This window comes from Ovis aries, chromosome 3 (genome assembly GCF_016772045.2).
Source record: "Ovis aries strain OAR_USU_Benz2616 breed Rambouillet chromosome 3, ARS-UI_Ramb_v3.0, whole genome shotgun sequence".
Lineage (NCBI taxonomy): Eukaryota > Metazoa > Chordata > Mammalia > Artiodactyla > Bovidae > Ovis > Ovis aries.
This window is the reverse complement of record NC_056056.1, coordinates 209,069,857-209,095,820: the sequence shown is the minus strand read 5'-3', so window position 1 is coordinate 209,095,820 and position 25,964 is coordinate 209,069,857. Positions and strand designations below refer to the sequence as shown.

Below are 25,964 nucleotides of genomic sequence, written 5' to 3'. Positions count from 1 at the left end.
CACTGGATCATGGAAAAAGCAAGAGAGTTCCAGAAAAACATCTACTTCTGTTTTATTAACCATGCCAAAACCTTTGACTATGTGGATCACAATAAACTCTGGAAAATTCTGAAGGAGATGGGAATACCAGACCACCCGACCTGCCTCTTGAGAAACCTATATGCAGGTCAGAAAGCAACAGTTAGAACTGGACATGAAACAACAGACTGGTTCCAAATAGGAAAAGGAGGATGTCAAGGCTGTATGTTGTCACCCTGCTTATCTAACTTACATGCAAGTACATCATGAGAAATGCTGGGCTGGTTGAAGCACAAGCTGGAATCGAGATTGCCAGGAGAAATATCAATAACCTCCCATATGCAGATGACCACTCTCATGGCAGAAAGTGAAGAGGGACTAAAAGCCTCTTGATGAAAGTGAAAGAGGAGAGTGAAAAAGTTGGCTTAAAGCTCAACATTCAAACGAAGATCATGGCATCTGGTCCCATCACTTCATGGGAAATAGATGGGAAACAGTGGAAACAGTGTCAGACTTTATTTTTGGGGGCTCCAAAATCACTGCAGATGGTGACTGCAGCCATGAAATTAAAAGACACTTGCTCTTCCTTGGAAGGAAAGTTATGACTAACCTAGACAGCATATTAAAAAGTTGAGACATTACTTTGCCAACAAAGATCTATCTAGTCAAGGCTATGGTTTTTCCAGTGGTCATGTATGGGTGTGAGAGTTGGACTAAGAAGAAAACTGAGCACCAAAGAATTGATCCTTTTGAACTGTGGTGCTGGAGAAGACTCTTGAGAGTCTCTTGGACTGCAGGGAGATCCAACCAGTCCATCCTAAAGGAAATCAGTCCTGGGTGTTCATTGGAAGGACTGATGTTGAAGCTGCAACTCCAATACTTTGGCCACCTTATGCAAAGAACATCATTTGAGGGTCATTTGAAAAGACCCTGATGCTGGGAAAGATTGAGGGCAGGAGGAGAAGGGGACGACAGAGGATGAGATGGTTGGATGGCATCACCGAGTCGATGGACATAGGTTTGGGTGCACTCCAGGAGTTGGTGATGGACAGGAAGGCCTGGCATGCTGCAGTTCATGGGGTCACAAAGAGTTGGACACGACTGAGCAACTGAACTGAAGTGAACTATGTCATCAAAAAACCAAAGAATCAAACCAGATAAGGAAATTCCTCTTTCCCAATTTTTCTCTCAACAAACAGCTACAAAGTAACTCAACACCCTACAAAGTAAGGACATTCATATACCCAAGTGAAGTTGTGAAAGAAATTAGTTGCCCAGTGAATGAGACAATAAAAACTAGATAAGATTGTAACTTGTAACATTATCAGTTGAAGCAAATGGCTTTGGGGAATCCATGACACAGGAGACAACTTCATTTTTAAAAATGGGTTGAGAGTGTTTGCTTGTGACTGAAACAGCATCATCTTGGGAGTATGCAGGTCCTAAGTTTTGTCTTATCCTCTGTTGACCCCTTCTCCTTCTGCCCTCAATCTTTCCCAGCATCAGGATCTTTTCAAATGAGTCAGCTCTTCACATCAGGTGGCCAAAGTATTGGAGTTTCAGCTGCAACATCAGTCCTTTCAATGAATATTCAGGATTGATTTCCTTTAGGATGGACTGGTTGGATCTCCTTGAAGTCCAAGGGACTCTCAAGAGTCTTCGCCAACACCACAGTTCAAAAGCATCAATTCTTTGGCACTCAGCTTTCTTTATAGTCCAGCCCTCACATCCATACATGACTATTGGAAAAACCATAGCCTTAACTAGACAGACTGTTGGCAAAGTAGTGTTTCTGCTTTTCAATATGCTATCCAGGTTGGTCATAACTTTTCTACCAAGGAGTAAGCATCTTTTAATTTCATGGCTGCATTCACCATCTGCAGTGATATTGGAGCCCCGCCCCCCCAAAGTCTGACACTGTTTCCACTGTTTCTCCATCTATTTGCCATAAAGTGTGGGACTGGATGCCATGATCTTTGTTTTCTGCATGTTGAGCTTTAAGCCAACTTTTTCACTCTCCTCTTTCACTTTCATCAAGAGGCTCTTTAGTTCTTCTTCACTTTCTGCCATAAGGGTGGTGTCATCTGCATATCTGAGGTGATTGATATTTCTCCCAGCCGTCTTGATTCCAGCTTGTGCTTCAACCAGCCCAGTGTTTCTCATGATGTACTCTGCATGTAAGTTAAATAAGCAGGGTGACAATACTGTCTCAAGCAGCCTTGACGTCCTCCTTTTCTTATTTGGAACCAGTCTGTTCTTCCATGTCCAGTTCTAACTGTTGCTTCCTGACCTGCATATAGGTTTCTCAAGAGGCAGGTCAGGTGGTCTGGTATTCCCATCTCCTTCAGAATTTTCCACAGTTTATTGTGATCCACACAGTCAAAGGCTTTGGCATAGTCAATAAAGCAGAAATAGATGTTTTTTCTGGAACTCTCTTGCTTTTTCAATGATCCAGTGGATGCTGGCAATTTGATCTCTGGTTCCTCTGCCTTTTCTAAAACCAGCTTGAACATCTGGAAGTTCACGGTTCACGTATTGCTGATGCCTAGCTTGGATAATTTTGAGCATTACTTTACTAGCGTGTGAGATAAGTGCAACTGTGTGGTCGTTTGAACATTCTTTGGCATTGCCTTTCTTTGGGATTGGAATGAAAACTGACCTTTTCCAGTCCTGTGGCCACTGCTGAGTTTTCCAAATTTGCTAGCATATTGAGTGCAGTACTTTCACAGCATCATCTTTCAGGATTTGAAATAGCTCAACTGAATTCCATCACCTCCACTAGCTTTGTTCATAGTGATGCTTTCTAAGGCCCACTTGACTTCACATTCCAGGATGTCTTGGTCTAGGTGAGCGATCACACCATCATGGTTATCTGGGTCATGAAGATCTTTTTTGTACAGTTCTTCTATGTATTCTTGCCACCTCTTCTTAATATCTTCTGCTTCTGTTAGGCCCATACCATTTCTGTCCTTTATTGACCCCATCTTTGCATGAAGTGTTCCCTTGGTATCTCTGATTTTCTTGAAGAGATCTCTAGTCTTTCCCATTCTATTGTTTTCCTCTATTTCTTTGCACTGATCACTGAGGAAGGCTTTCTTATCTCTCCTTGCTATTCTTTGGAACTCTGCATTCAAGTGGGTATATCTTTCCTTTCTCCTTTGCTTTTCACTTCTCTTCTTTTCAAAGCTATTTGTAAGGCCTCCTCAGACAGCCATTTTGGTTTTTTGCATTTCTTTGTTTGGGGGTGGTCTTGCTCCCTGTCTCTTGTATAATATCATGAACCTCCATCCATAGTTCATCAGGCACTCTGTCTATCAGATCTAGTCCCTTAAATCTATTTTTCATTTCCACTGTATAATCGTTAGTGATTTGATTAAGGTCATACTTGAATGATCTAGCGATTTTCCCTACTTTCTTCAATTTAAGTCTGAATTTGGCAATAAGGAGTTCATGATCTGAGCCACAGTCAGCTCCTGGTCTTGTTTTTGCTGACTGTATAGAGCTTCTCCATCTTTGGCTACAAAGAATATAATCAATCTGATTTTGGTGTTGGCCATCTGGTGATGTCCATGTGTAGAGTCTTCTCCTGTATTGTTGGAAGAGAGTGTTTGCTAAGATCAGTGTGTTCTCTTGGCAGAACTCTATTAGCCTTTGCCCTGCTTCATTCTGTACTCCAAGGCCAAATTTGCCTGTTACTCCAGGTGTTTCTTGACTTCCTACTTTTGCATCCCAGTCCCCTATAATGAAAAGGACATCTTTTTTGGGTGTTAGTTCTAGAAGGTGTTGTAGGTCTTCATAGAACTGTTCAACTTCAGCTTCTTCAGCATTACTGGTTGGGGCATAGACTTGGATTACCATGACATTAATGGTTTGCCTTGGAAACAAACAGAGATCATTCTGTCGTTTTTGAGACTGCATCCAAGTACTGCATTTTGGACTCTTTTGTTGACTGTGATGGCTGCTCCATTTCTTCTAAGGGATTCTTGCCCAAGTAGTAGGTATAATGCCATCTGAGTTAAATTCACCCATTCCAGTCCATTTTAGTTCGCTGATTCCTAAAATGTCAACGTTCACTCTTGCTATCTCTTGTTTGACCACTTCCAATTTGCCTTGATTCATGGACCTAACGTTCCAGGTTCCTATGCAATATTGCTGTTTACAGCATCAGACCTTGCTTCTATCACCAGTCACATCCACAAGTGAGTGTTGTTTTTCCTTTGGCTCTGTCTTCATTCTTTCTGGAGTTGTTTCTCCATTGATCTCCAGTAGCATATTGGGCACCTACCGACCTGGGGAGTTCCTCTTTCAGTGTCCTATCTTTTGCCTTTTCATACTGTTCATGGGTTTCTCAAGGCAAGAATACTGAAGTGGTTTGCCATTCCCTTCTCCAGTGGACCACATTCTGTCAGACCTCTCCACCATGATTTGTCCATCTTGGGTGGCCCTACATGGCAGAGGATGAAATTGTTGGACGGCATCACCGATTCAATGGCCATGAATTTAAGTAAACTCCTGAGTTGGTGATGGATAGGGAGGCCTGGCATGCTGCAGTCCATGGGGTCACAAAGAGTTGGACACGACTGAGCAACTGAACTGAACTGACTGAATGGAACTGAAGTTTTGTCTTGGTCTCAGATCTCTGACCTTTAAGTATCTGTACAGTGGTTAAAATTTAACCCAGTAATTTTGACCTACCTGAACCAGTAAATTTGTTTTACAGATGTATATATGTGACATTATGAATTTAAGTGTTTGATGTATAAGAGAGTCTAATGTATTAACCTTCAATGTGGGAAGTAAAGTTTTAGCCTTGAGATTTTAAGATGACTAAGATAATTTGAAAAATGTTTATGTGTGATCTATTAGACTTACAAGGTTGACTCTGGGTTTAGAAATTTTGCCTGTAGGGTTGTGTGAGCTCTCAGGCATTTACAGTGCTTAAAAGGGACTTGCTTGCTGGTTAAGAATCTGCCTGCTAATGCAAGGGACATGGTTTTGATACCTGGTCCAGGAAGATTTCTCATGCCTCGGGGCAACTTGGCCTATGTGGCACAGCTGCTGAAGCCTTCACACCCTAGAGCTTGCACTCTGCAACAAGAGAAGCCACTGCAGTGAGAGGCCCATGCAACGCAGCTAGAGAGCAGCTCCCACTTGCTGAAACCGGAGAAAGCCTGTGAGCAGCAACAAGGACCCAGAACAGCCGAAATTAAATACAAATTTTAAAACGTGCTTTAAAATATGTGTATTAAATGCCATGTAATTTAAAATATTTAAGGAAATAATTGAGGTTTTTTTTTTTTTTTCCTAAAGGGTAAATCTCACATAATGCTTAATAGCAGGGATTCTGGGAGCAGGTTTGTAGGTCAGGGATCATCAAACTATGTCCTATTGTCTGTTTTTATACAGTCTGTAAGCTAAGAATGGTTTTGACATTTTTAAATGGTTGAGAAAAATCAAAAGAAGACTAATATCTTGTGATATTAAAAAATAATATATAAAACTGAAACTTCAGTGTCCATAACAACTTTTACGGGATGATAGCCATTTGTTGTTCAGTTGCCAAGTCATGTCCAACTCTTTGCCACCCCATGAACTGTAGCACTCTAGGCCTCCCTGTCCCTCACTATCTTCCAGAGTTTGCCCAAGTTCATGTCCATTGAATCGGTGATGTCATCCAACCATCTCATCCTCTGTTGCCCTCTTCTCCTTCTGCCCTCAATCAGCATCAGGGTCTTTTCCAATGAGTTGGCTATTTGCATCAGGTGGCCAAAGTATTGGAGCTTCAGCTTCAGAATCAGTCCTACCAGAGTACTCAGGGTTGATTTCCTTTAAGATTGACTGGTTTGATCTTCTTGCTGTCCAAGGGACTCTTAAGAGTCTTCTCCAACACCACGGTTCAAAATCAATTCTTCGGTTCTCTGCCTTTGTGATGTTCCAGCTCTCATACCTGTACATGACTACTGGAAAGACTATATGGACCTTTGTCAGCCAAGTGATGTCTTGGCTTTTTAATACACTGTCTGGGTTTGTCATAGCTTTCCTGCCAAGAAACAATAGTCTTTTAATTTCATGGTTGTCACCATCCATACCCTTCCTTTATGTACTGTCAATGGCTGCTTTCATGCTACAACTGAAGAATTGAATAGCTGAGACAGAGACATATACTTGCCAGGATGAAGGTATTTTCTGCTTGGCTCTTTACAGATAAACTTTGATGACCCTGGTGTAGGTTTAAAGCACAGCTTTGTTACTTACTAGCACAAGCTTGGCACGTCATCTAACTTCTCTGTGCCTCAGTTTCCTCATCTGTAAAATGGGGATGACAATAGTTATTATCATGAGAATTAAATAAATCAGTATTTGAAAAATGCTTCACAATAATGCCTACTGCTACTGCTGCTAAGTCACGTCAGTCGTGTCCGACTCTGTGCGACCCCATAGACGGCGGCCCACCAGACTCCCCCATCCCTGGGATTCTCCAGGCAACAACACTGGAGTGGGTTGCCATTTCCTTCTCCAATGCATGAAAGTGAAAAGTGAAAGTGAAGTCGCTCAGTCATGTCCGACCCTCAGCGACCCCATGGACTGCAGCCTACCAGGCTCCTCCGTCCATGGGATTTTCCAGGCAAGAGTACTGGAATGGGGTGCCATTGCCTTCTCCGGAATAATGTCTGGTGCATAGTAAATACAATGTAAGTGTTTAAAAATTGGGGAAAATTTAGCTGTGTGTTTTTGGCTAAGTCTTATTTGTGAAGTGAGACCACAATTCTTACTTCATAGTGGTATTATGCAGATTAGAAGTGTTAATGCACATAAAATGTTTAGTGGGATGTCTGGATTTTAGTAAACATTCAGTAAACATCATTAATTATCATTGTTACCATTCTCCTGCAAGTGGCATACATAATGAGTTATTGCTAATCAGTTACTAAATGCCTAGCAGAGCTGAAGGTTATGTGTGTGCTATGCTTTGAATGGTACTGGGGTCTGGTTGCCTTGATTTTCTGACATTCTACTGTATCAATGTGCTTTCAGCTAAACATTGCTCTGTCCAGGGATCCTCTTTTTTTTTTTTCTTATTTATTTTTATTGAAGTATGATGGACTTCCCTGGTAGCTCAGTGGTAAAGAATTCACCTGCCAATGCAGGAGACATGGGTTTGATCCCTGGGTTGAGATCACCTGGAGAAGGAAATGGCAACTCATTCCAGTATTCTTGCCTGGGAAATCCTGTGGACAGAGGAGCCTGGCAGGCTGCAGTCCATGTGGTCACGGAGTCAGACATGACTTAGTGACTAAACAACAGCAACACTGAAGTATAGTTGATTTACAATGCTGTTAATTCCTGAGCAATCCTCTTTTTAAAGTATGCACTTTTCATAGGGGCATCCCTTCCTCCTTGGCATGGTTTAGTTTATTCCAGTTCAGTTGCTCAGTCGTGTCCGACTCTTTGTGACCCCATGAATCGCAGCACGCCATGCCTCCCTGTCCATCACCAACTCCCAGAGTTCACTCAGACTCACGTCCATTGAGTCAGTAATGCCATCCAGCCATCTCATCCTCTGTCGTCCCCTTCTCCTCCTGCCCCCAATCCCTCCCAGCATCAAAGTCTTTTCCAATGAGTCAACTCTTCCCATGAGGTGGCCAAAGTATTGGAGTTTCAGCTTTAGCATCATTCCTTCCAAAGAAATCCCAGGGCTGATCTCCTTCAGAATGGACTGGTTGGATCTCCTTGCAGTCCAAGGGACTCTCAAGAGTCTTCTCCAACACCACAGTTCAAAAGCATCAATTCTTTGGCACTCAGCTTTCTTCACGGTCCAACTCTCACATCCATACATGACCACTGGAAAAACCATAGCCTTGACTAGACTGGCTTTTGTTGGCAAAGTAATGTCTCTGCTTCTCAATATGCTACCTAGGTTGGTCATAACTTTTCTTCCAAGGAGTAAGCGTCTTTTAGTTTCATGGCTACAGTCACAGTTTGCAGTGATGGGACAGGTATTTGCTTTACAGTGGCAGCCTGAGAACAGAGTCCAGGCAAGGGTTGGGATCTCTGGTAAAAAGGTAAGGAAAAGGACAAACTTTTCAGTCTCAGATTTTCCCTGCCATTCTGTTCCTCTGAGGTGTCGGAGCAGCTTCTCTACCATCAGGGACATGTTTACACAGCCTTGCCCTTATGGTCCGTTGGGGCTTCCACCTTTGAAATCTATCCCAGGGACGGGGGAGCCTGGTGGGCTTCTGTCTATGGGGTCGCACAGAGTCGGACACGACTGAAGTGACTTAGCAGCAGCAGCACAGCCAGGAAGCAAGCTTGGCCCAGGGCGCCACCTGCTGATAACCTTCCTCTCCTGCACCCTAGGCTGGGATGGTACTCTTTTTTTTTTTTCCTTTTGGCACAAACTTGTCCTTACTCAACTGCCCACAGCCTTGAGCACCTCCTGCCCTTCTTCATGACGTCAGGACACCCTGGGACTTGGAGGCCGGTGAGATTTCAGGGTTTGTCTTCCAGTATCCTTGAGGTTTGACACCAGAGTCAATTTTGTGGCAGATGGTGGGACCTGAGGCTTATTCTGTGATTAAAAATCGTTTCTTGCATTGATAGTTGTGCTTTCCCAGTCTGGGACCGTGGTAATAGGTCACCACGGTGACCTTGACAGGTGGCGACAGAGGAAGGAGGGGAGAGAAGTGACTCACTGTGCACCTTCCCTGTAGGTTACCAGCTTGAAGTCTCAGGATGTGTTGGACGCTATTTTAGTCACCGGAATTTGCCGTCATTTTGTGCTATTTTCCCCAATACGCAGATGTGGCTGAGGGATTCGGGGGCAGGCCTCTGTCACCATGGAAACTGTGACGCTGTCCTGCTAGGGGCAGTTTGGAAGCGGGGAGGCCTGGAAGGCTGCGGAAGGCCTGGAAGGCTGGGGAAGGCCCCGGATTTGACCTCCACTATTCCTGCGTTAGAGCCTTTCTCTAAAACCGAGACCCAGAAAGGGAGGGAACATGCCGGGTTCACAGTGCGCCCCCCGGGAAGAGGCAGAACGATCTGAGCCTACGATCCGCGTGCTCGGTTTCCCCACAAAGCCCAAGAAGCCCTCCTAGCTCCATTCTTCTTTGAGATTTACATCAAATAAGTCCTAGCGTCCACGATCTTTTCGAACGCTCGCCTAGTCGACGCTCCAAGACTTCTCCTTTAAGGCCCTCTTCCCCTTTAAGACCCATGACTCCGCCCATTACGCTGCGCCGCATACTTAAAGCCCCGCCCCCCTCCAACAGCTTCCGCAGGGCAGCGGCGGCAGCGCGACGGTCACTGCCCCTTTAAGTCCTAGCCCCGCCCCTGGCTCCCCGCCCCCTCCACTGTGGTCCCCTCCGGCCAGCACCAGGTGCCGGGCCTGATCTTGCGGCTCCGCGCGCGGCGGTGAGCTCTGGGCCCCGAGGGGCGCGAGGACACCTTCCTTGTCTTCCCCCCGCCCTTGCGGTGTCCTCGCGGGGCGCGGGGGCGGGGCTTGAGCTACCATCGGGGCGGGAGAGATGGGGTGCTAGGAGCGCGGGAGGGGTGGGCCACGACCGGCCGAACAGGGGGAGGGGCCCAGGTGACTTAGGGGGCGGGAATGGCCCCCCCGCGGTGCTCGCCTGGCTGCAGGGGTGTGGGAGCCTGGACTGACTGCCCCGCGGCGTGCCCCTCTTCCTTGCCCGGCCAGTTTCCGCGTACAGCTCAGCTGCGGAATGGTCACCCTTGGTTCCTAGGGGTCCAGGCCCGTCTGTGGGGGGCGGTCGCCGTCCGTCCCCCTGCCTGAGACCGCAGTCGTGGAGGCCGCTGGAGAGGCCCCGGCGGAGCGCGGCAGCCTTTGAGAGGGGCGGCAGGAGGGCACCGGCGCCCCGACTTCTGGCAGAGGTGGGGGCAAGCCGAGAAGGCGCAGTGGCCCGCGGCCAATCACCTGGGACGGACGTCTGCCTGCCTCCCCCAGATCCGGGCAGAGTTGTGGGTTGGGGAAGGGTTTGGCTCTTGGACCTCATTTCCAAACCTCTGCCCATCAGAGAGCCGGCGGTCACCATGGCAATGCGGGAGCTGGTGGAGGCGGAATGTGGGGGTGCCAACCCACTCATGAAGCTGGCCGGCCACTTCACCCAGGACAAGGCCCTTCGACAGGAGGGCTTGAGGCCCGGCCCCTGGCCTCCAGGAGCCCCAGCCTCGGAAGCGGTGAGTGCTTTTGAGGTGGAAACCCCAGTGGCGACGTGGGATGGATTGTCCAGATGCACGCTTTGGGATAAATGCTTGCTTTATTGTGTTTCAAATAATAGCAGTTACTGATGAGTCAGCTTTACTGTATTAGGCATTGAACGACTTTGTATAGCAGAAGGCAACCATTTTGTAGATGAATAAACTGAGGCTCAGAGAAGTTTTGTCACTTGCCCAAGGTCACGTGAATGGAAGAGCTGGAATTTTTACCCAGGGCTGAGTTATGGGTCTGTGGTCTTCACTACTGTATCATATCATCTCTCTTTCTTTTGTCTTAGGTCTCTAAGCCTTTGGGGGTAGCCTCTGAAGATGAGGTAAATATACCAGTCTCTCCTGTCTCATTTTTTGTTTGCTCGCTGTATTTTTACTTTAAACTTGGCTCACACGTATTTCAGTCTGCAGACTTCCCTGATCCAATGAGAGTTGCCTCAGCTTTCTTGTTTTTGCTTATTCTTTTTTTTTTAACTTATTTATTTGTTAACTGAAGGATAATTGCTTTACAGAATTTTGTCGCTTTACATATTCTTTGAGTGTTTCCAAATCTATGGGTTCTGGGTTTCCCTTTCCTTGTGTTTGACGTTTGTGTCCTTCATGGAATGGGCCCCTGTTTCTTGCTGGGTTCGCTTTACCAATCTCTCTTCTGACAGTTGGTGGCTGAGTTCCTCCAGGACCAGAATGCACCTCTTGTGTCCCGTGCCCCTCAGACCTTCAAGATGGATGACCTTCTGGCTGAGATGCAGGAGATTGAACAGTCAAACTTCCGCCAGGCACCCCAGAGAGGTGGGTCCAGGTTCTGGTGTTAGGGAGGGGAATCACCATTTTCTGGGCAGATGGAGACAAAGGGATTTTGTATTTGGAAGCTGCTGATATTGGGGAACTGAGTTATAGAAGGAGACAAATAGAGTAGAGTGTTTTCACATGTACTCAGGGCTTCCCTGTTAGCTCAGACAGTGAAGAATGTGCCTGCCAATGCAGGAGATGTGGGTTTGATTCCTGGATCTGGAAGATTCCCTGGAGGAGGAAATGGCAACCCACTCCAATATTCTTGCCTGGAGAATCCCATGGACAGAGGAGCCTGGCGGGCTACAGTCCATGGGGTTGCAAAGAGTCGGATATGACTTAGAGACTAAACAAGAGCAACAACAGGGTTCCTGAGGCCTGATGGAATGATGTGTATTTTCCTCAGTTCTCTCTCTCTCTCTCTCTCTCTGAAGCTCCTGGTGTGGCAGACTTGGCCTTGTCCGAGAACTGGGCCCAGGAGTTTCTCGCAGCTGGAGATGCTGTGGATGTCACTCAGGAGTATAATGAGACTGACTGGTCCCAAGAGTTCATCTCTGAAGTTACAGGTGAGGCTTGTCATGGGAAAATCTAAAATAGTTCCTGTGGTGCAGAGTTCTACACGGTTATCCTCATTCATGTTTTTTTTTTTTTTTAACCCTCATTCATTTTAATATATAGAGTGATTTCAGCTGCTTATGACCTTTTTGAACCTTTATGACTCTTTTCTATAGGGCACTGAACCAGGTTTCTCTTAGATGGTAATAGGGAATTGGAACTTATGCAGAGGAGTGGGTTTGAACTGGTTGAGAGACTGGGAGGAGAGAGAGAACACGAGGAGTTAGGTTTTCTTCTTTGTTACCTGGAATTTTATTATTGTAGTTTGGTGGAGAGGATCCATGGATTGGATGGGTAGCAGTGTTGCCTAGGAAGAAAGAGCTGTTCACGGCATCCCTGGGGATTCTGGCATTAAGTCGTCCTGAGCGGGGTTGGAGCCTTGGAAAGTGGAATTGTGGAGTTCAAAGGCTTGAAGTGTACGGTCTTGGTGATGATAATAAAAATTAATAATATTAGTTAATGTTTACTTTGCCATGAGCTAGGCTTTGTTTTAGTGCTTTAAATGCATTGTCCGTTTAATCGCCCTGAAAGCCCTTGAGGTTGTTACTGTTTTTATTCTTAGTATATAGATAAGAAAACTGAGGCTGGGGGATTAAGTAGTTTGCCCAAGGAATCATGGCTTTCTAAGTGGTGGAGTTGGAATTTGACTCTGGGTTTGAATGATTCCAGAGTTGGTACGCTTACCCATACCAGGCCTGCATCTTAAGCTCTTCAGGGTCCCAGCCTAATTTTCCATCTGAGTTGTCCAAGGTCATCGCACCCTGTGGGACTGCTTTTTCTCCCCTCAGCGTGTCTGAGAACAGGCCTGAGCAAGGGCCTTCTCTTCAGCTTTGCTTTTCCTGATTGCTCTCAAAGTGAGCACTGTTAGGCTATTTCCATTTAAGAAATCAAGAATAACAGGAGAGATAAAGGGAGAAAGTCACAAAGATTCTGGCCTCTCGGAGTCCTCCTGTCATCATAGTTACTGAATTTTCATGACACAGTTAATGACCTAATGGGTACCTCCCACCCCCAATCATTTTTATTGTCCTAAAGATAGACCTTCCTCTACACACAGGAGAAAACTCCCCAAATCTAGCAACTAAAATAAAATAAAGCTGCTGGTGTCTTTTATCATGACTCCCTTTCCCTCTTTTAAATTGGAGTTTAAGGAAGAACAGTGAGTGTTCTTGGTTTCTGGGCACTTTATATTCTCAAAGCCAGTTGAGCTTCCCAGTGACAAAAGGTAGATATTCTGCCCGCATTTTATAGGCATGGAAATTGAGTTTTGAAAGGGTTGATATTTTGTCTGATTATCATTCAGTAACAGAGATGATATTCAAACTTATGTCTGACTCCAGGCTCCGTACTTAGAACCATTACACTATCATTGAGAATCTTCTTTGGAATTGCCCCAACTGGAAAATCTGAGCTTTAACCATAAAGTTCCCTCCACCAGACTAGTACTCACTTTTTTGTACAAACTTTAGCTTTAAGTGCTGTCTCCTATTACAGAGATATTTCTGTTATAACTCATGAGCATCAGTCATTTTTGATAACTCAGGATGAGTTTTTAGTTATTATTGATGAGATTTTTGTTATTACAATTACTCAAGTGCTTGGAGCCACTGAAATCTTCCTTATCCTGTAAATAAAGAGCTACTTTAGAAAACGTGTTGGACCTGTCTTATGTGTTAAATTCTCTTTGGGAGATCTCTTTCTTCCTCCTCTTATTTCCTGGAGGCAAGGATGTGGAAAACTGGAAAGGAAAGTTGAGCTATGTGGGATCTGTCTTCGTATAAATGCTCTGTTGCAGTAATGTGTTGCTTTGTATGTAGTGGCCCTTCAGGATTTATTGAATGAAAGAGTTGAGATTTGGCAGAAAGAACTAGAAGGAACTGACTTCCTAGTACAGTCCTTTGTGGTATCTGCAGAGATTTGGTTTCAGGACCCCTGTGGATGCTCAAGTCCTTTATATAAAATTGCATCATATTTGCATAGAACCTAACCTCCCATATGCTTTAAATCTCTGGATTAATTATAATATCTAATACAGTGCCAATGCTTTGTAAATAGTCGCCAGCATGGGACAAACTCACGTTTTGCTTTTTGGAACTTTTTAGAATTCCCCTGCCCCCCCACCCCCTCTGAATATTTTCCATCTGTAATTGGTTGAATCCGTGGACGTGGAATCCCTGGACACTAACCTCATAGCATTTATGGCTGATATTTTCAGAATAGTGACATAGCCTGTTTCTTTGTGGATAAATAGACTTCAAAATGAGAGCAGGTTATATTCTTTAAATGTTTATTATTTTTAAGTCTCCATTGTAAGGATTCCAGAATCTAGTTTAAAAGGAAACAGTTTTTTCTTGTTTTAATGTTGTATTTGGAAATATAGTTCCTATGGAAGTTGCAAAATACATGTACAGAAAGTTTCTGTGTGTCTTTCCCTCTGTTTTCACCATTGGTCATATTTTGCATTTGTTCGTTACATGCAATATCAAAATCAGAAAATTGCCATGATCCATGTATCTTATTAGATTTCACCAGTTTTACGTACTTTTATTTGTGTGTTTATAGTTTCATGTAGTTTTATCACATGCAGATTTGTGTAGATTGCAGATCACTGCAATCAAGATTCAGAATTATTCCATTACCACATGAAGCTCATTTTTTAGTCTGATGTATTTCCTGATGGAACTCCAACCCTCCCCTCTTGTTTGGCACTCTTCTGGGCCACAAAACTATCTATCTTGTGATTGCTCAGCTCTAGAGACGAGAAACATCTTTAAGGGGTTTTGAGTTTAGACTGCCTCAGGTAACATGGTGTGTGGGGTTTACATGACAGTCTTGAGAGATAAAGCTGCTCTTTCATAGGAAGACCAGTGGCCAGAATTAGCAGATGGTGATTGGCGACAGCTCTCCCCTTGATGGCAGCAGAAAGGCTGTGGAATAAAAGGAATAATAATCTCATTGTGATGTTTCCACTTTTGTATGGCTTGGCCTTGAACAGGCAGGAATGATGATAGTAGCTAATACTTGTTACTCTGTGCTTTACACTGGCATTATCCCATCTGGTCTTCACAAGAATCCTGGTGAGGTAGCTATTATTATCTCTATTTCACAGATAAGGACTTAGAAACTTAGGGGGTTGACTGATTCATGGGGAGGGAGACGTGGGGCAGGAGACGCACAGTGAGTCAGTGATAGAGTTGGGATCCGAGTGCAGGTAGGCTGACCCTAGAACCTGCCTTCTTTTTTTCTTTTTATTTTTTAAGTTTAATGAGTTAATTTGGCTGCGTCAGGTCTTAGTTCACGCACACAGGCTTCTCTCTGGTCATATCGAGAGGGCTCCAGAGTGCAGGGTCTGTGGCTGTGGCATGCGGGCTTAGTTGCTGCGCAGCGTGTGGGATCTTCGTTTCCCGAATCAGGGATCAAACCTGTGTCTTGCGCGATGGAAGGCGAATTCTTAATGGACCACCAGGGAAGGCCCTAGAATCTGCCTCTAGACCACTGTGTTATTTAGCAGATGTGGGAACTTCCATAGATAGAGGTAGGAAATTCTGAGTTTTTGACTGTTGAGTTGGCGTTCATGTTTCTAGATGAGATGAACACACACTGAGAATTGAAGTGAGGTGGAGGCTCTGAGTCAGATGTCTGGTATCTAGGTTAGGTTGCTGGGTATCACTCTAGGATCTCCTGACTTTGGATAGTCCCTCCCACTTAGCAGGCCTTAGGTCCTTCAATCTCACAGGCAAGCAGATGGATCTGGTTTTCTATAAGATTTTCTCAAAAAGCATTGTAGGCCAGGTAGTATTTTGATTATTTTATTTTACATCCTTTGTTGGAGTAGATTCCCAATGCCAGAAAATCTTGAATCTCATGGCCAGTACGGTTAAATACCAAATTACGGCTCTTTGATGATGATGCATCTCTGGGATTTTTTTTTTTTCCCCCTAAACTTCTTGTCCATTGTAGAGTCTGGGTCATTTTGTATTTTTTTTGTCGCTTCTTGTCCTATAAAGGAGGATTGCACAGAACTGGTGTTCTCTGTAATTCGAGGGGTATTTGTGGCCAGAATATGCTTTTGCGAAACATTCCGGCTGAAGGCATGACTGGAGGGTGAGGAGAAGGGACTGGTTATTTTTCAACAGAACAGGATAGGGGTATTAGGCATTTCCTTATTAGGTTTCCAGACTTGAGCCAACAGTCTAGCTGGGGCAAAGGAAAGAGAAATGTTGCCTGTAAAAGCCAGTGAGGGAAATCAGGATATAAATGTTAGGAGCTCTTGAAATTAAGAGACCAAGTCCGTGATCAAAAAAGTTGTCAACCGTATCTTTCATTTTATTGTTAATAAGTCACTCATTATTTATGATTAGGTGATATCTGTGAGTCTTGATTTTTTTTTTTCTTTTTCAGATTTTGGCATTGTTTTCTCAGATGTTGAGATTAACTTGTTGAAATTATTCAGACAGAGTGTCAGTTCAGTGGAATAGAAAGTTCTGTTATGAATCAATACTGAGGTCGTCACCTTGCCTCCTTGGTGTTAAAAGTGGTGACAGCGCTTCAAAAGACAGGATGACTGTGTGTAAGGGCAAGAGGGCAGAGCAGAGGAAAGAAGACCACAAGCCCATCATTCACTTCGTGTACTAAATCCTTAGGGCCCCTTTAAATCCTTTAATCTGTCTCTCTCTCTCTCTTTATTTCTGGCCTCAGAGTAGTAAAGAGCAAAGTCCTGCAGGTTGAGAAAAGTTCAGCAGCCTCATTTGTTATGTTTATTCTGAGATTGCCTTGGTGCAACCTTTGTCACGAGAGCTTCTGAGACAGTTTCTGGAATTAGACTGAAAAACGTAGCTCTCAAAACCAGTCAGAAGTGACAGAAGTCAGAATAGTGTTTATCCCGGGGTGGGTGGTTGTGGGGGCCTGTGAGAACCCGCGAGGAAACTGGAGACGGTCCATGCCGTGGTCTGGAGTGTGTCCATAGATAGAAATTAATGAAGCAGCACACCTAAGTCTGGCCCGCTCTACATACTTTCATGTCTGTATGTTACATCTCAAAAAAAGGTCCAGTGGGCAGAGTGGACCCATACATCTCTAGGTCTGGCACAGCATTCTGCTCCTCAGATTCTCTTGGTGGTACATTATGTTAGGATGAAATACGAGCCTCCTGTGGCCTGGAGGGCATGAACTGTATAGACAGAGGACAGACAGAGGCTTGATTAAGGAGTGGGAGCGCCCATGTCTCCCTGGTCCCCTGAGGTCCCCGCATCACTTCTGAGGAAGCCGGAGGCCCGGCGCCTGGTGTCTTAGTGAGCACTGTTATATTTCAGACAAAAAGGGTTTGGTCCATAACCCTCTCCTGAGCCGCCTCATTTGGTCTCCTGTCCCCAGCTCAGTACATTTGTCCCCCAGGCCCCTGGGGAGTAGGTTGGATATTGAAAACTTGGTAGTGTTTTCTTTTGACCAGGGCGTCTGTGGGATTCTGCCTTGACTTGGTTCATATTCTCCCCTTCCTGCTCCCTTGCTGACTGCCCACTTCTCTGCTCCTTGCAGACCCTTTGTCCGTGTCCCCCGCCCGCTGGGCTGAGGAGTACCTGGAGCAGTCAGAGGAGAAGCTGTGGCTGGGAGAGCCGGAGGGAACGGCTGCCGCTGATCGCTGGTGAGTCCAGCCTCTCCTCTCTGGACGGGCTCTGTGGAACGAGCATTGGGCAGTCCCCTCCCTCAACCCCCTGTCTGCTCCTGTGCCCTCCAAGCTCCTCCATCCACATCCTCAAACCTACTTGCAGCCCCTTCATTACCTACCCTAAGGCTTCCACTTGTATTATTACCCCAGTTCATTTATGTTTCAAATGAGATTGAATCAAGAACCCTAAGTATTGTACCAAGAATTCATAGCTTTATCTGACGCACCTGTTTCCCTTTAATTTGGAGCCTGCTACTGTTTGTTCCTTCTCTCTGTCCCAAAGATGGTTTGGGGAAGAGAGAGGTAGAAGCGTGTAGCTAGTGCTCTGCCCCTCCTGCCCAGAGGTCCTTCTTTAATGTAAAGTGGAATTCGTGGGAGTGTGGTCACCCTGTCTGTTCCCCGATGAGAACTCTTTAACTACCATGGGTGGGGAGGGGGGAATGGCGAGGGCAAGGTAGTGGCAGACCCACGTGTACAGTTAGCGCATCTTTGCCTGTTCCAGGTATGATGAGTACCAGCCCGAGGAGGACCTGCAGCACACAGCCAGTGACTTTGTGGCCAAGGTGGATGACCCCAAGCTGGCTAACTCTGAGGTGAGCTGCATCTCACCACCGCTGCTTCATCCAAGAAGTCAGGGGAACCCTTTCCTTACCCCCGTTTAGTTTAAACAGGAAGAGCTGGGACCCGGGGTCCAGTCCTTCCTCTCTGGGGAGCAGAGACTTAGGGCCCTGCCTCTTCCCCCGAGTCTTCTTGCCTGCACTTCCTTGCCTGCTAACCCTCTGTCCTTTCTGTGCCATCTCCCATTCTTGAGAGCCAGAGATCCCCCTCTCTTTGCTCTCCGCTTTTTCCAGGGTCCTTAGCGTATCTTGTCTGAAGCTAGAGGTGGTCCTCAAGGGGAGGGGTCAGCGCAGGCTCCTCTGGGCATGGTCGAGAGGGCGCACCTGCAAGTCCTCTCCCAAGTGGCCTGTGTGTATCTCTGTGCCCCAGTTCCTGAAATTCGTGCGGCAGATTGGCGAGGGGCAGGTGTCCCTGGAGTCCGGCGCAGGGTCAGGCCGAGCTCAGGCAGAGCAGTGGGCGGCAGAGTTTATTCAGCAGCAGGTAGGCTCCTGTCACCTCCCAGCCCCACCCCGGAGCTGCTGGTGCCCCCGGCCGTGGGCTCAGGGGTCCCAGAGGGTGAAGGGAACCTATTGCCAGCTTGTTTGGTAGCATCCAGGTCCTGAGTGGGCGGGAAAGAGATTCTGAGAATGTTCTCAGAAGTGCCCAGGTTGGTTGTGTCCAGTGGGTGTTCACTGAGTGTTTAGTGGGTAGAAAATTGGTGGTGGTGCTATGACCAGCCTGCTTTGTTACAGGGCACGTCAGAGGCCTGGGTTGACCAGTTCACAAGACCAGTAAACACGTCTGCCCTCGATATGGAGTTTGAACGAGCCAAGTCGGCCATAGAGGTGAGAACAGCTGGCGAAGTGTGACCAAGCCAGGAGGAAATGCTCCTGTGGAGAGAGTGGGTGTCCCAGCGCTAGAGATGACGGACGTTGTATTTCATAATGTTCTGGATCATCTGTGTCAGAATTACTTGGGATGGGGGGTGAGTGTGAGTGATAGTCACTCAGTCGTGTCTGACTCTTTGCAACTACATGGACTGTAGCTTGCCACACTCCTCTGTCCATGGAATTCTCCGGACAGGAATACTGGAGTGGGTTGCCATCTCCTTCGCCATGGGATGGTGTGGGTGCCTATCAAAAACACCAGTTCTTGGGCCTCCCAGACCACTGAGTCAGGATCTGGAAATAGCATCTGGGAAGAGCAGCAAAGGAAAGCTTTCCGGTGATCTGAGACACGTGGGAAAGGAAGAGCTACTGCGCGGGGAGCCCGTTGTAGTGGCACTGAGAGCGGGACGGGGCCGTCACAATGGACCTTCTTCCCTATCTGCCCTCCTTCCCTTACAGTCTGATGTCGATTTCTGGGACAAGTTGCAGGCAGAGTTGGAGGAGATGGCAAAGCGTGACGCTGAGGCCCACCCCTGGCTCTCTGACCATGATGACCTCACGTCCGCTTCCTATGACAAGGTGAGAAGTGGCTGTTTTCACGTTGCAGGGTTTCCTTCTTTTATTGTCTCTCCTTTAATCCTGAATTTGAAGGGTACCCACATTTAAATAATCATTTTATTGAGCCCCCTTCCATAAAAAGGAAGCCTGGATTACTCCCTAGCATGCAAAGTCACTTCAGTGGCGTCCAGCTCTTTGCGGCCCCATGGACTATAGCCTGCCAGGCACCTCTGTCCATGGGATTCTCCAGGCAAGAATACTGGAGTGGGTAGCCATTCCCTTCTTCAGGGGATCTTCCCGACTCAGGGATAGAACCTGTGTCTTTTAAATCTCGTGCATTGGTAGGTGGATTCTTTACCATTAGGGTCACTCCATGTTCTTCTCTAGTCATTGAAAGTATTCTTTATTCTTGGGATATAAAAGTTAATAATAATAACAATAATAAGTGACATAGTACCTGAAACAGAGGTTTGCACATGATGTGTTAAGAGCACAGAAGAAGGAGCTCTGCTTTGGAGGTTGGTTGAAAGCATTTTAAGAACATTGATAGCTCCTTGGGTAGAAAATGTTAGGTAGTAGGCCATCTCTGCCCTCCAACTTAGTATCTATTTACTTATTTGTTTAAGAAAATTAATTTATTCTTTTGGCCACGCTGCAGGGCATGTGGGATCTTAGTTCCCCGACCAGGTCCCCTGCACTGGAAGGCGGACTCTCAACCTCTGGACTGCCAAGGACGTCCCTGTTTTTAGATTCTTGAACCCTGTTTTGACATCATTGATACCTTGGGTGGGATATTGCAAAATTAGGATTAGAAGCATTGAATTAATGTTCCACAAAAATATGCTAAACTTTATTATCACATGAACAATCCGGGTTTTATCTGCCTTTTGCTGTTATTGAATTATATGTCAGTAGTAGTGTTTTTTTTTTCTGCAGATGTGGTTCTGACTCTGTCAAGGGAATTCATGGGTCTCTGAATGTAAAGCTTTTTATTCATGGTCCTTAAATTTGCAAGACTGCAGACATACCTTGAGCAGCTATTGTAGACTGTTAAAATGATGGCGAAAACTCTGTGATGGATACACTCTACTTGGTAGTGACCCTGTGTTTGCAGTATGATCCTATGAAAGTTTGAGCAGACCAGACAGTGGATCAGGCCTAATGGTTAGACTTCTTAAGCTGTAACAGTGATCCCAGGCTTATCCTGTATCTTGTAGGTTGTCACGGGCTTCCCTGGTGGCTCAGACAGTAAAGAATCTGCCTGCAAGGCAGGAGAACCAGGCTCGATGCCTGAGTAGGAAAGATCCCTGGAGAAGGGAATGGCTGCCCACTCCAACATTCTTGCCTGGAGAATCCCATGGACAGAGGAGCTTGGCGGGCTACAGTCCATGGTGTCACAGAGTCGAGCATGACTTAGTGACTGAGAAACAACAACATCCCAAGTCCATCTCCTGTATGTCGTATTTCTTAAATTTCCATTGTAATTATTTAATTTTTATCTGTCACAAATAATTTGCATCTGATGGCTTACAGTGGTTTAGAACTTTGCTGGCAGGAATTAAGCATTTCTGGTTCTTGAGCTCTTTCACAATGATAGTGAAGAAGGGCCTCATCTATGTTCTTATTTCATGGTTTTATTCTGGTTTGTCCTTAACTATATTCAGAAAGGGCCTTGTCCTGTGTTTTGTATCTTGTCTTCATTCTGGTGTGTTGTTTTGTGGTGGTGACCCCTGCTCTCCTCAAAGGAGCGTTTTGTTCCCTTGTCACAGTCACACGCTTGCTAGGAATCCAGTTTACCTAACACCTCTCTGCTGCGTGGACGGCCCCGGGACAGAACTCAGCACAACCGCATCCTAACCCCTCAAATGAGAACACCTCCACTAGCACAGGACGTGACTCTGAAGCCTTTTCTGGCCTCAGGATTTTGGAATATAGCTTTCATTTACTATCAGATACAGATTAATACTAATAACTTTTAAGAATGAAACTGGAGAATAAATTAAGTTTTTCAAAGTGGTTGAACTCATACTAATCCTGTCAGTATGCACAGGACTCTGTGAGCTGGGTGAGAGTTGCATTTGAATAGCAGAGCCTCAAACCACATTTCCTTTATATATTATCTCACTATTGCAAGATAACAAGAAAAGCCCTTTGAATAGCTAAAGAGAGCTTATCTCATACCCTAAGCAGATCCTGTTAAGAAATGTGCTCTGTCCAGTGCTGAGGAGTCAAGGATGTGGAAATATCAGCCAATAAAGACTTCCTAAAAATAAGTTTAATTGCAGTGTGGATCAGAGTTTGCCAGGCTTTCCAGCTGCTGGGAGCAGGGTAGCAGCGTGGGCTGGCTTCACTGTGGTTGTGGACAGTCTCCTTCGTGACATGAAGGGTTTGCCAGCATTTCTCCGGATCCCTTTGTGGAGGCCCTCCGCTTCCTCTCCGCCTCTTGTCTGTCCTGGTTGTCATCTCTCATTCCCACTGCTCCATAGCTGCTCCCTCTGAGATTGCTCCTTCCGAGACCGGGTCTCACCTGGCTCCTCTTCTTTGTAGGGGTACCACTTTGAGGAAGAGAACCCCCTGCGGGACCACCCCCAGCCTTTCGAGGAGGGGCTGCGGCGGCTCCAGGAGGGGGACCTGCCCAACGCTGTGCTGCTCTTCGAGGCAGCTGTGCAGCAGGACCCCAAGCACATGGAAGTGAGCGGCTCCTCCTTCTGACCTGATTAGAGAGGGCTCCGCCAGTCTGAGGGAGGCCCCGAAGTGGGTAGTGCACAAGGGTTAGGGTCTGGGTGATGGCCTGGGGTGGGGGCCTGGGAGTGAGATGGTGAGTCCATGGGGAGCCAGAGGAAGGGACAGTGACTACACGGGTGATGAAATCTGGCATCTTCTCTCTAGGCTTGGCAGTATCTGGGGACCACCCAGGCAGAGAACGAGCAAGAACTTTTAGCCATCAGTGCGCTGCGGAAGTGAGTACTCTGAAGAGAGGCACGGGTCAGGGAGGGGTGAGGTGGTCTTGCAGCTCTACAAACAGCGTTTAGAACGACAGGTCCTGGTCTTCTTTCTGGCCACTAACGAGCGTTTTTTCATGATGAAACTCTAAGGTTTGGAGTGAACTTGGGAATAATTGTCTCCATTCCCTCCCCAGCTTTTGGTTTTATTTTGGGGACCCTGGCTGATTCCTCAGCTGCTGAAATGTCCCCTTTCTCAGATCTGTGACTTTATTAATGACCCACCAGTAGGGAATTCCTCTGTATCTGGATGGAGGGAGTTGGCAGGTAACTCTCGGCTTGGATTGCAGGGTGCCGCTACTGAGACCAGCCCCGTCCCTCTCGGTCCAAACAGGTGCCTGGAGCTAAAGCCAGACAACCGGACGGCCCTGATGGCACTGGCTGTGAGCTTCACCAACGAGTCCCTGCAGCGGCAGGCCTGTGAGACCCTGCGAGACTGGCTACGCTACACCCCGGCCTATGCCCACCTGGTGGCACCTGGGGAAGAGGGGGCCGGTGGGGTGGGCCTGGGCTCCAGCAAGCGCATCCTGGGGTCCCTATTGTCCGAGTGAGTGAGGGGCTCCTGGGGTGGCTGTTGGTGACCAGGGAGAGGGAGGGCCTGGACAGTGGAAGTTGGGGTAGATTGCCGCTCAGTTCTGGGGGGTTGGGAGACTCAGGGTTGGAAGGAAGGAAGGGTGCAGGTGGACGGATGCATCGTGGGCTAGTTACGGGAGTACTGGGAATATAGACGTATCCATCCACCTGCCTTTCTGCATCTTTGTCTTCCTCACCCAGCTCCCTGTTTCTTGAAGTAAAAGAGCTCTTCCTGGCGGCTGTGCGCCTGGACCCGATGTCCATCGACCCTGACGTGCAGTGTGGCCTGGGGGTCCTCTTCAACCTGAGCGGGGAGTATGACAAGGCGGTGGACTGCTTCACCGCTGCGCTCAGCGTCCGCCCCGACGTGAGCATCTGGGGAGGAGGGGAGAGAGGCCCTGACTCCGTGTCCCAGGGAGGTGTCATTTGATGGGACCTTAGTGTCACGGGGTGTTTCCTTCCAGTTCTGCCTCCTGGTTTCCTTGGGAGAATTGGGAGGGGAAGGGCGGGAGTCCAAGCTCATCTGGGCTTAGGGGAGTCTGCAGGGGTGAGTGGAGACAGGAATGGGATCGTAACACGCTAGAGAAATAGAGTGGGGAACCAGGGGAGATGGGGCAGAGTTGGATCTGAGCCTGGCTGGTGTTTCTAACCCTTGGCCATCTCTGTCTTAGGACTATCTGCTGTGGAATAAGCTAGGGGCCACCTTGGCCAATGGAAACCAGAGTGAAGAGGCAGTAGCTGCGTACCGCCGGGCCCTTGAGCTCCAGCCTGGCTATATCCGGTCTCGCTACAACCTGGGCATCAGCTGTATCAACCTTGGGGCCCACCGGTAAGAGTGTCTGCTGAGGAGGGAATGAATGAATGAATGAGTGAACGAACAAATGAACAAATGAGTGAGTGAACAAATGAATCAGTTACTGAGTAAATGAATGAATGAGTGAATGAACTCCTCCCTGCCGTGGGCCCTGGCTCCTCCTCCTCTGATCTGTTACTTGACCACCAGGCCCAGCTTGCTTTCTCCCCTTGCCCACTGACTTGCCTCCTTCCCTGGGTGTCCTCTCACCAGCTCTCATGCTTCTGCCCTGCAGGGAGGCTGTGGAGCACTTTCTGGAGGCCCTAAACATGCAGAGGAAGAGTCGGGGCCCTCGGGGTGAAGGGGGCGCCATGTCAGAGAATATCTGGAGCACCCTGCGTCTGGCCTTGTCCATGTTAGGCCAGAGTGATGCCTATGGGGCAGCCGATGCCCGGGACCTGCCCACCCTCCTGGCGATGTTCGGCCTGCCCCAGTGACAGTGGGATGAGCTGCCCTGCGAGTGTCTGCTTGGAGGGGTCCCTGTGCTGGACATGATTCCCTCTCCCCAAATGGGCCTACCAAGGGGGCGGGCTGATGACCACAAGCGGTACCGCCTCTCAGGGGCCACCTCCGCGTAGGGGTGGGTAGTCTGCATTCTAGTTCCTGCATAATTGTAGGAAAAGGAGCCGTGTCATTGGAGCCCTTGGTAATTCAAGGGCTGTCCGTCCAGCTCCCTATCTCTGCTCATCATGCCCTTTCTTGGTGCTGCTTTTTGGTTAGGACCCAAAGATAGAGGGTAACTGTTGTCATCAGCTGCCGTTTCTGATGGGTCTGCCACATTTGTAACATCTGTCCTCCCCCGACCTTTCCCAGGAGTTGATAATCACGCAGCCTCCTCAGGCAGTGGTGTGGGGCAGGTCCTACCGAGCACCTCTGTGATGACCGTGTCTAGGGCGGCATGTGACATTGAAGTGTTGATCTGGCTCAGCGGAGCCGGGTTTTTAGGGGTACTTGTGGTTCTGTCATCCTTGCACCTCCCCTGGGTGCAGCTTGGGTTTCCTGGTTGCTGCTGCACACAGTGATGGGCATCACTGCAGGAGGGGTCTTCAGGGGCTACCGGGGTCAGTTGCTGCAGAGTGTTTGGGTGGGGGGAGTGGGGAGCAAGGCTTGTTGTGGACTGAGCCTCAAAGGGACCAGATGGGCTCAGGTCCAGGGCTCTGGTCTGGGGCCTGTGGAGGGAGGACAGAGCAGGGACGAGGACCGTCCCGAGTACGGCCATCCCCTTCCGCGTAGAACGGCCTGCGAGTCAGAATTGAGCCAGCTCTTCTGGAAAGCCAGTTCAGAAATTGCCACCTTGTCAGATCCCCAACAAAGAGAGGGTTCAGCTTTACCTTGAGCCTCTGCCTGCCTTCTTCCCCCGTACCACCTCCACAGGGGGAGAGTGAGCATGGATTCTGCCAGGAGACACACTCACCCCCAAAATGCCTGAGGTGGCCACGAAGCCGCTTGCCTTGTCTTCAGTAGCTAATGACCAGAGAGATTTTTTTTTAAAACTACCATGGTCCCAAGGTTCCATCCTGAAATTTATTTTTCTTTGTATGAATATGTGTAAATGATTTAAAAAATAAAGGTGTAAAATATTTGTATGAAGAATAAATGAAACTGACATGGCTTTGAGTCCTGCTACTGGGTGTGCAGCTGGTGTGGTGGGAGGGGAGTTGCTGTTTGGAAGTTGGTGTTCAACAGTTTTTCTCTCTTTATCTTTCAAATTCTCACTGGAACATTGATTACCCAGCCTCTACCCAGTAATTATTCAGCACCTAATACACGGGAGGTACACAGATGAGACAGTCAGGGTCCCTGTGTTCATGGTGCTGATGGTTTAGCAGGAGAGTCAGGTGTTAAGCAATCACGCATTTTTTACTTGTGTTACTTCAATACAGAAAAATATGGGGTACAATATAATTGCTTTGTATTTTTTATTACAAATTATTGCATGGAAAGACTTCAGTAGTCTTTTTCAATGCTTAGGGCATTGAGATGCCAGCATTTCAATGTGGTCTCCGCTGGGTTTTATCAGAAACTAGAGACATATCAAGATGGGTCTGTATCCTAGGGAAAACATTTAAAATATGCATATTTATATTTGGAGGTAAATGTCTATGGCCATGTTAGAATTTGAAATGTCTAAAAGAGAACTCGTTTAGTAATCCAGACAGTGAAATATTATTTAGTTATTTAGT

The 25,964-nt window shown here is 47.1% G+C and overlaps 1 protein-coding gene and 1 pseudogene across 8 annotated transcripts; both read left to right on the top strand.

Annotated features, from left to right (window-relative positions):
- The first annotated feature begins 8,409 nt into the window (after window positions 1–8,409).
- Window positions 8,410–25,398, top strand: PEX5 (peroxisomal biogenesis factor 5). Of its 8 annotated transcripts, none has more exons than XM_042247616.2 (17): window positions 9,371–9,429; window positions 9,759–9,906; window positions 10,050–10,212; window positions 10,530–10,565; window positions 10,899–11,031; window positions 11,466–11,597; window positions 17,182–17,287; window positions 17,814–17,904; window positions 18,299–18,409; window positions 18,661–18,753; window positions 19,255–19,374; window positions 21,901–22,044; window positions 22,243–22,313; window positions 22,690–22,902; window positions 23,130–23,295; window positions 23,600–23,757; window positions 24,017–25,398. In XM_042247616.2, exons 3-17 carry the CDS (start codon window positions 10,066–10,068, stop codon window positions 24,216–24,218), a joined length of 1,923 nt encoding a protein of 640 aa, XP_042103550.1. In that variant the 5' UTR covers window positions 9,371–9,429; window positions 9,759–9,906; window positions 10,050–10,065; the 3' UTR covers window positions 24,219–25,398. The 8 variants fall into 8 exon arrangements, with proteins under 8 accessions (XP_004006957.2, XP_060270212.1, XP_042103550.1 ...); XM_042247615.2 differs by having other exon boundaries at window positions 9,713–9,906; XM_004006908.6 differs by lacking the exons at window positions 9,371–9,429; window positions 9,759–9,906 and adding an exon at window positions 8,410–8,500.
- Window positions 24,291–25,964, top strand: part of LOC101107274 (transmembrane emp24 domain-containing protein 7-like) — a 15,452-nt pseudogene continuing 13,778 nt past the window's right edge.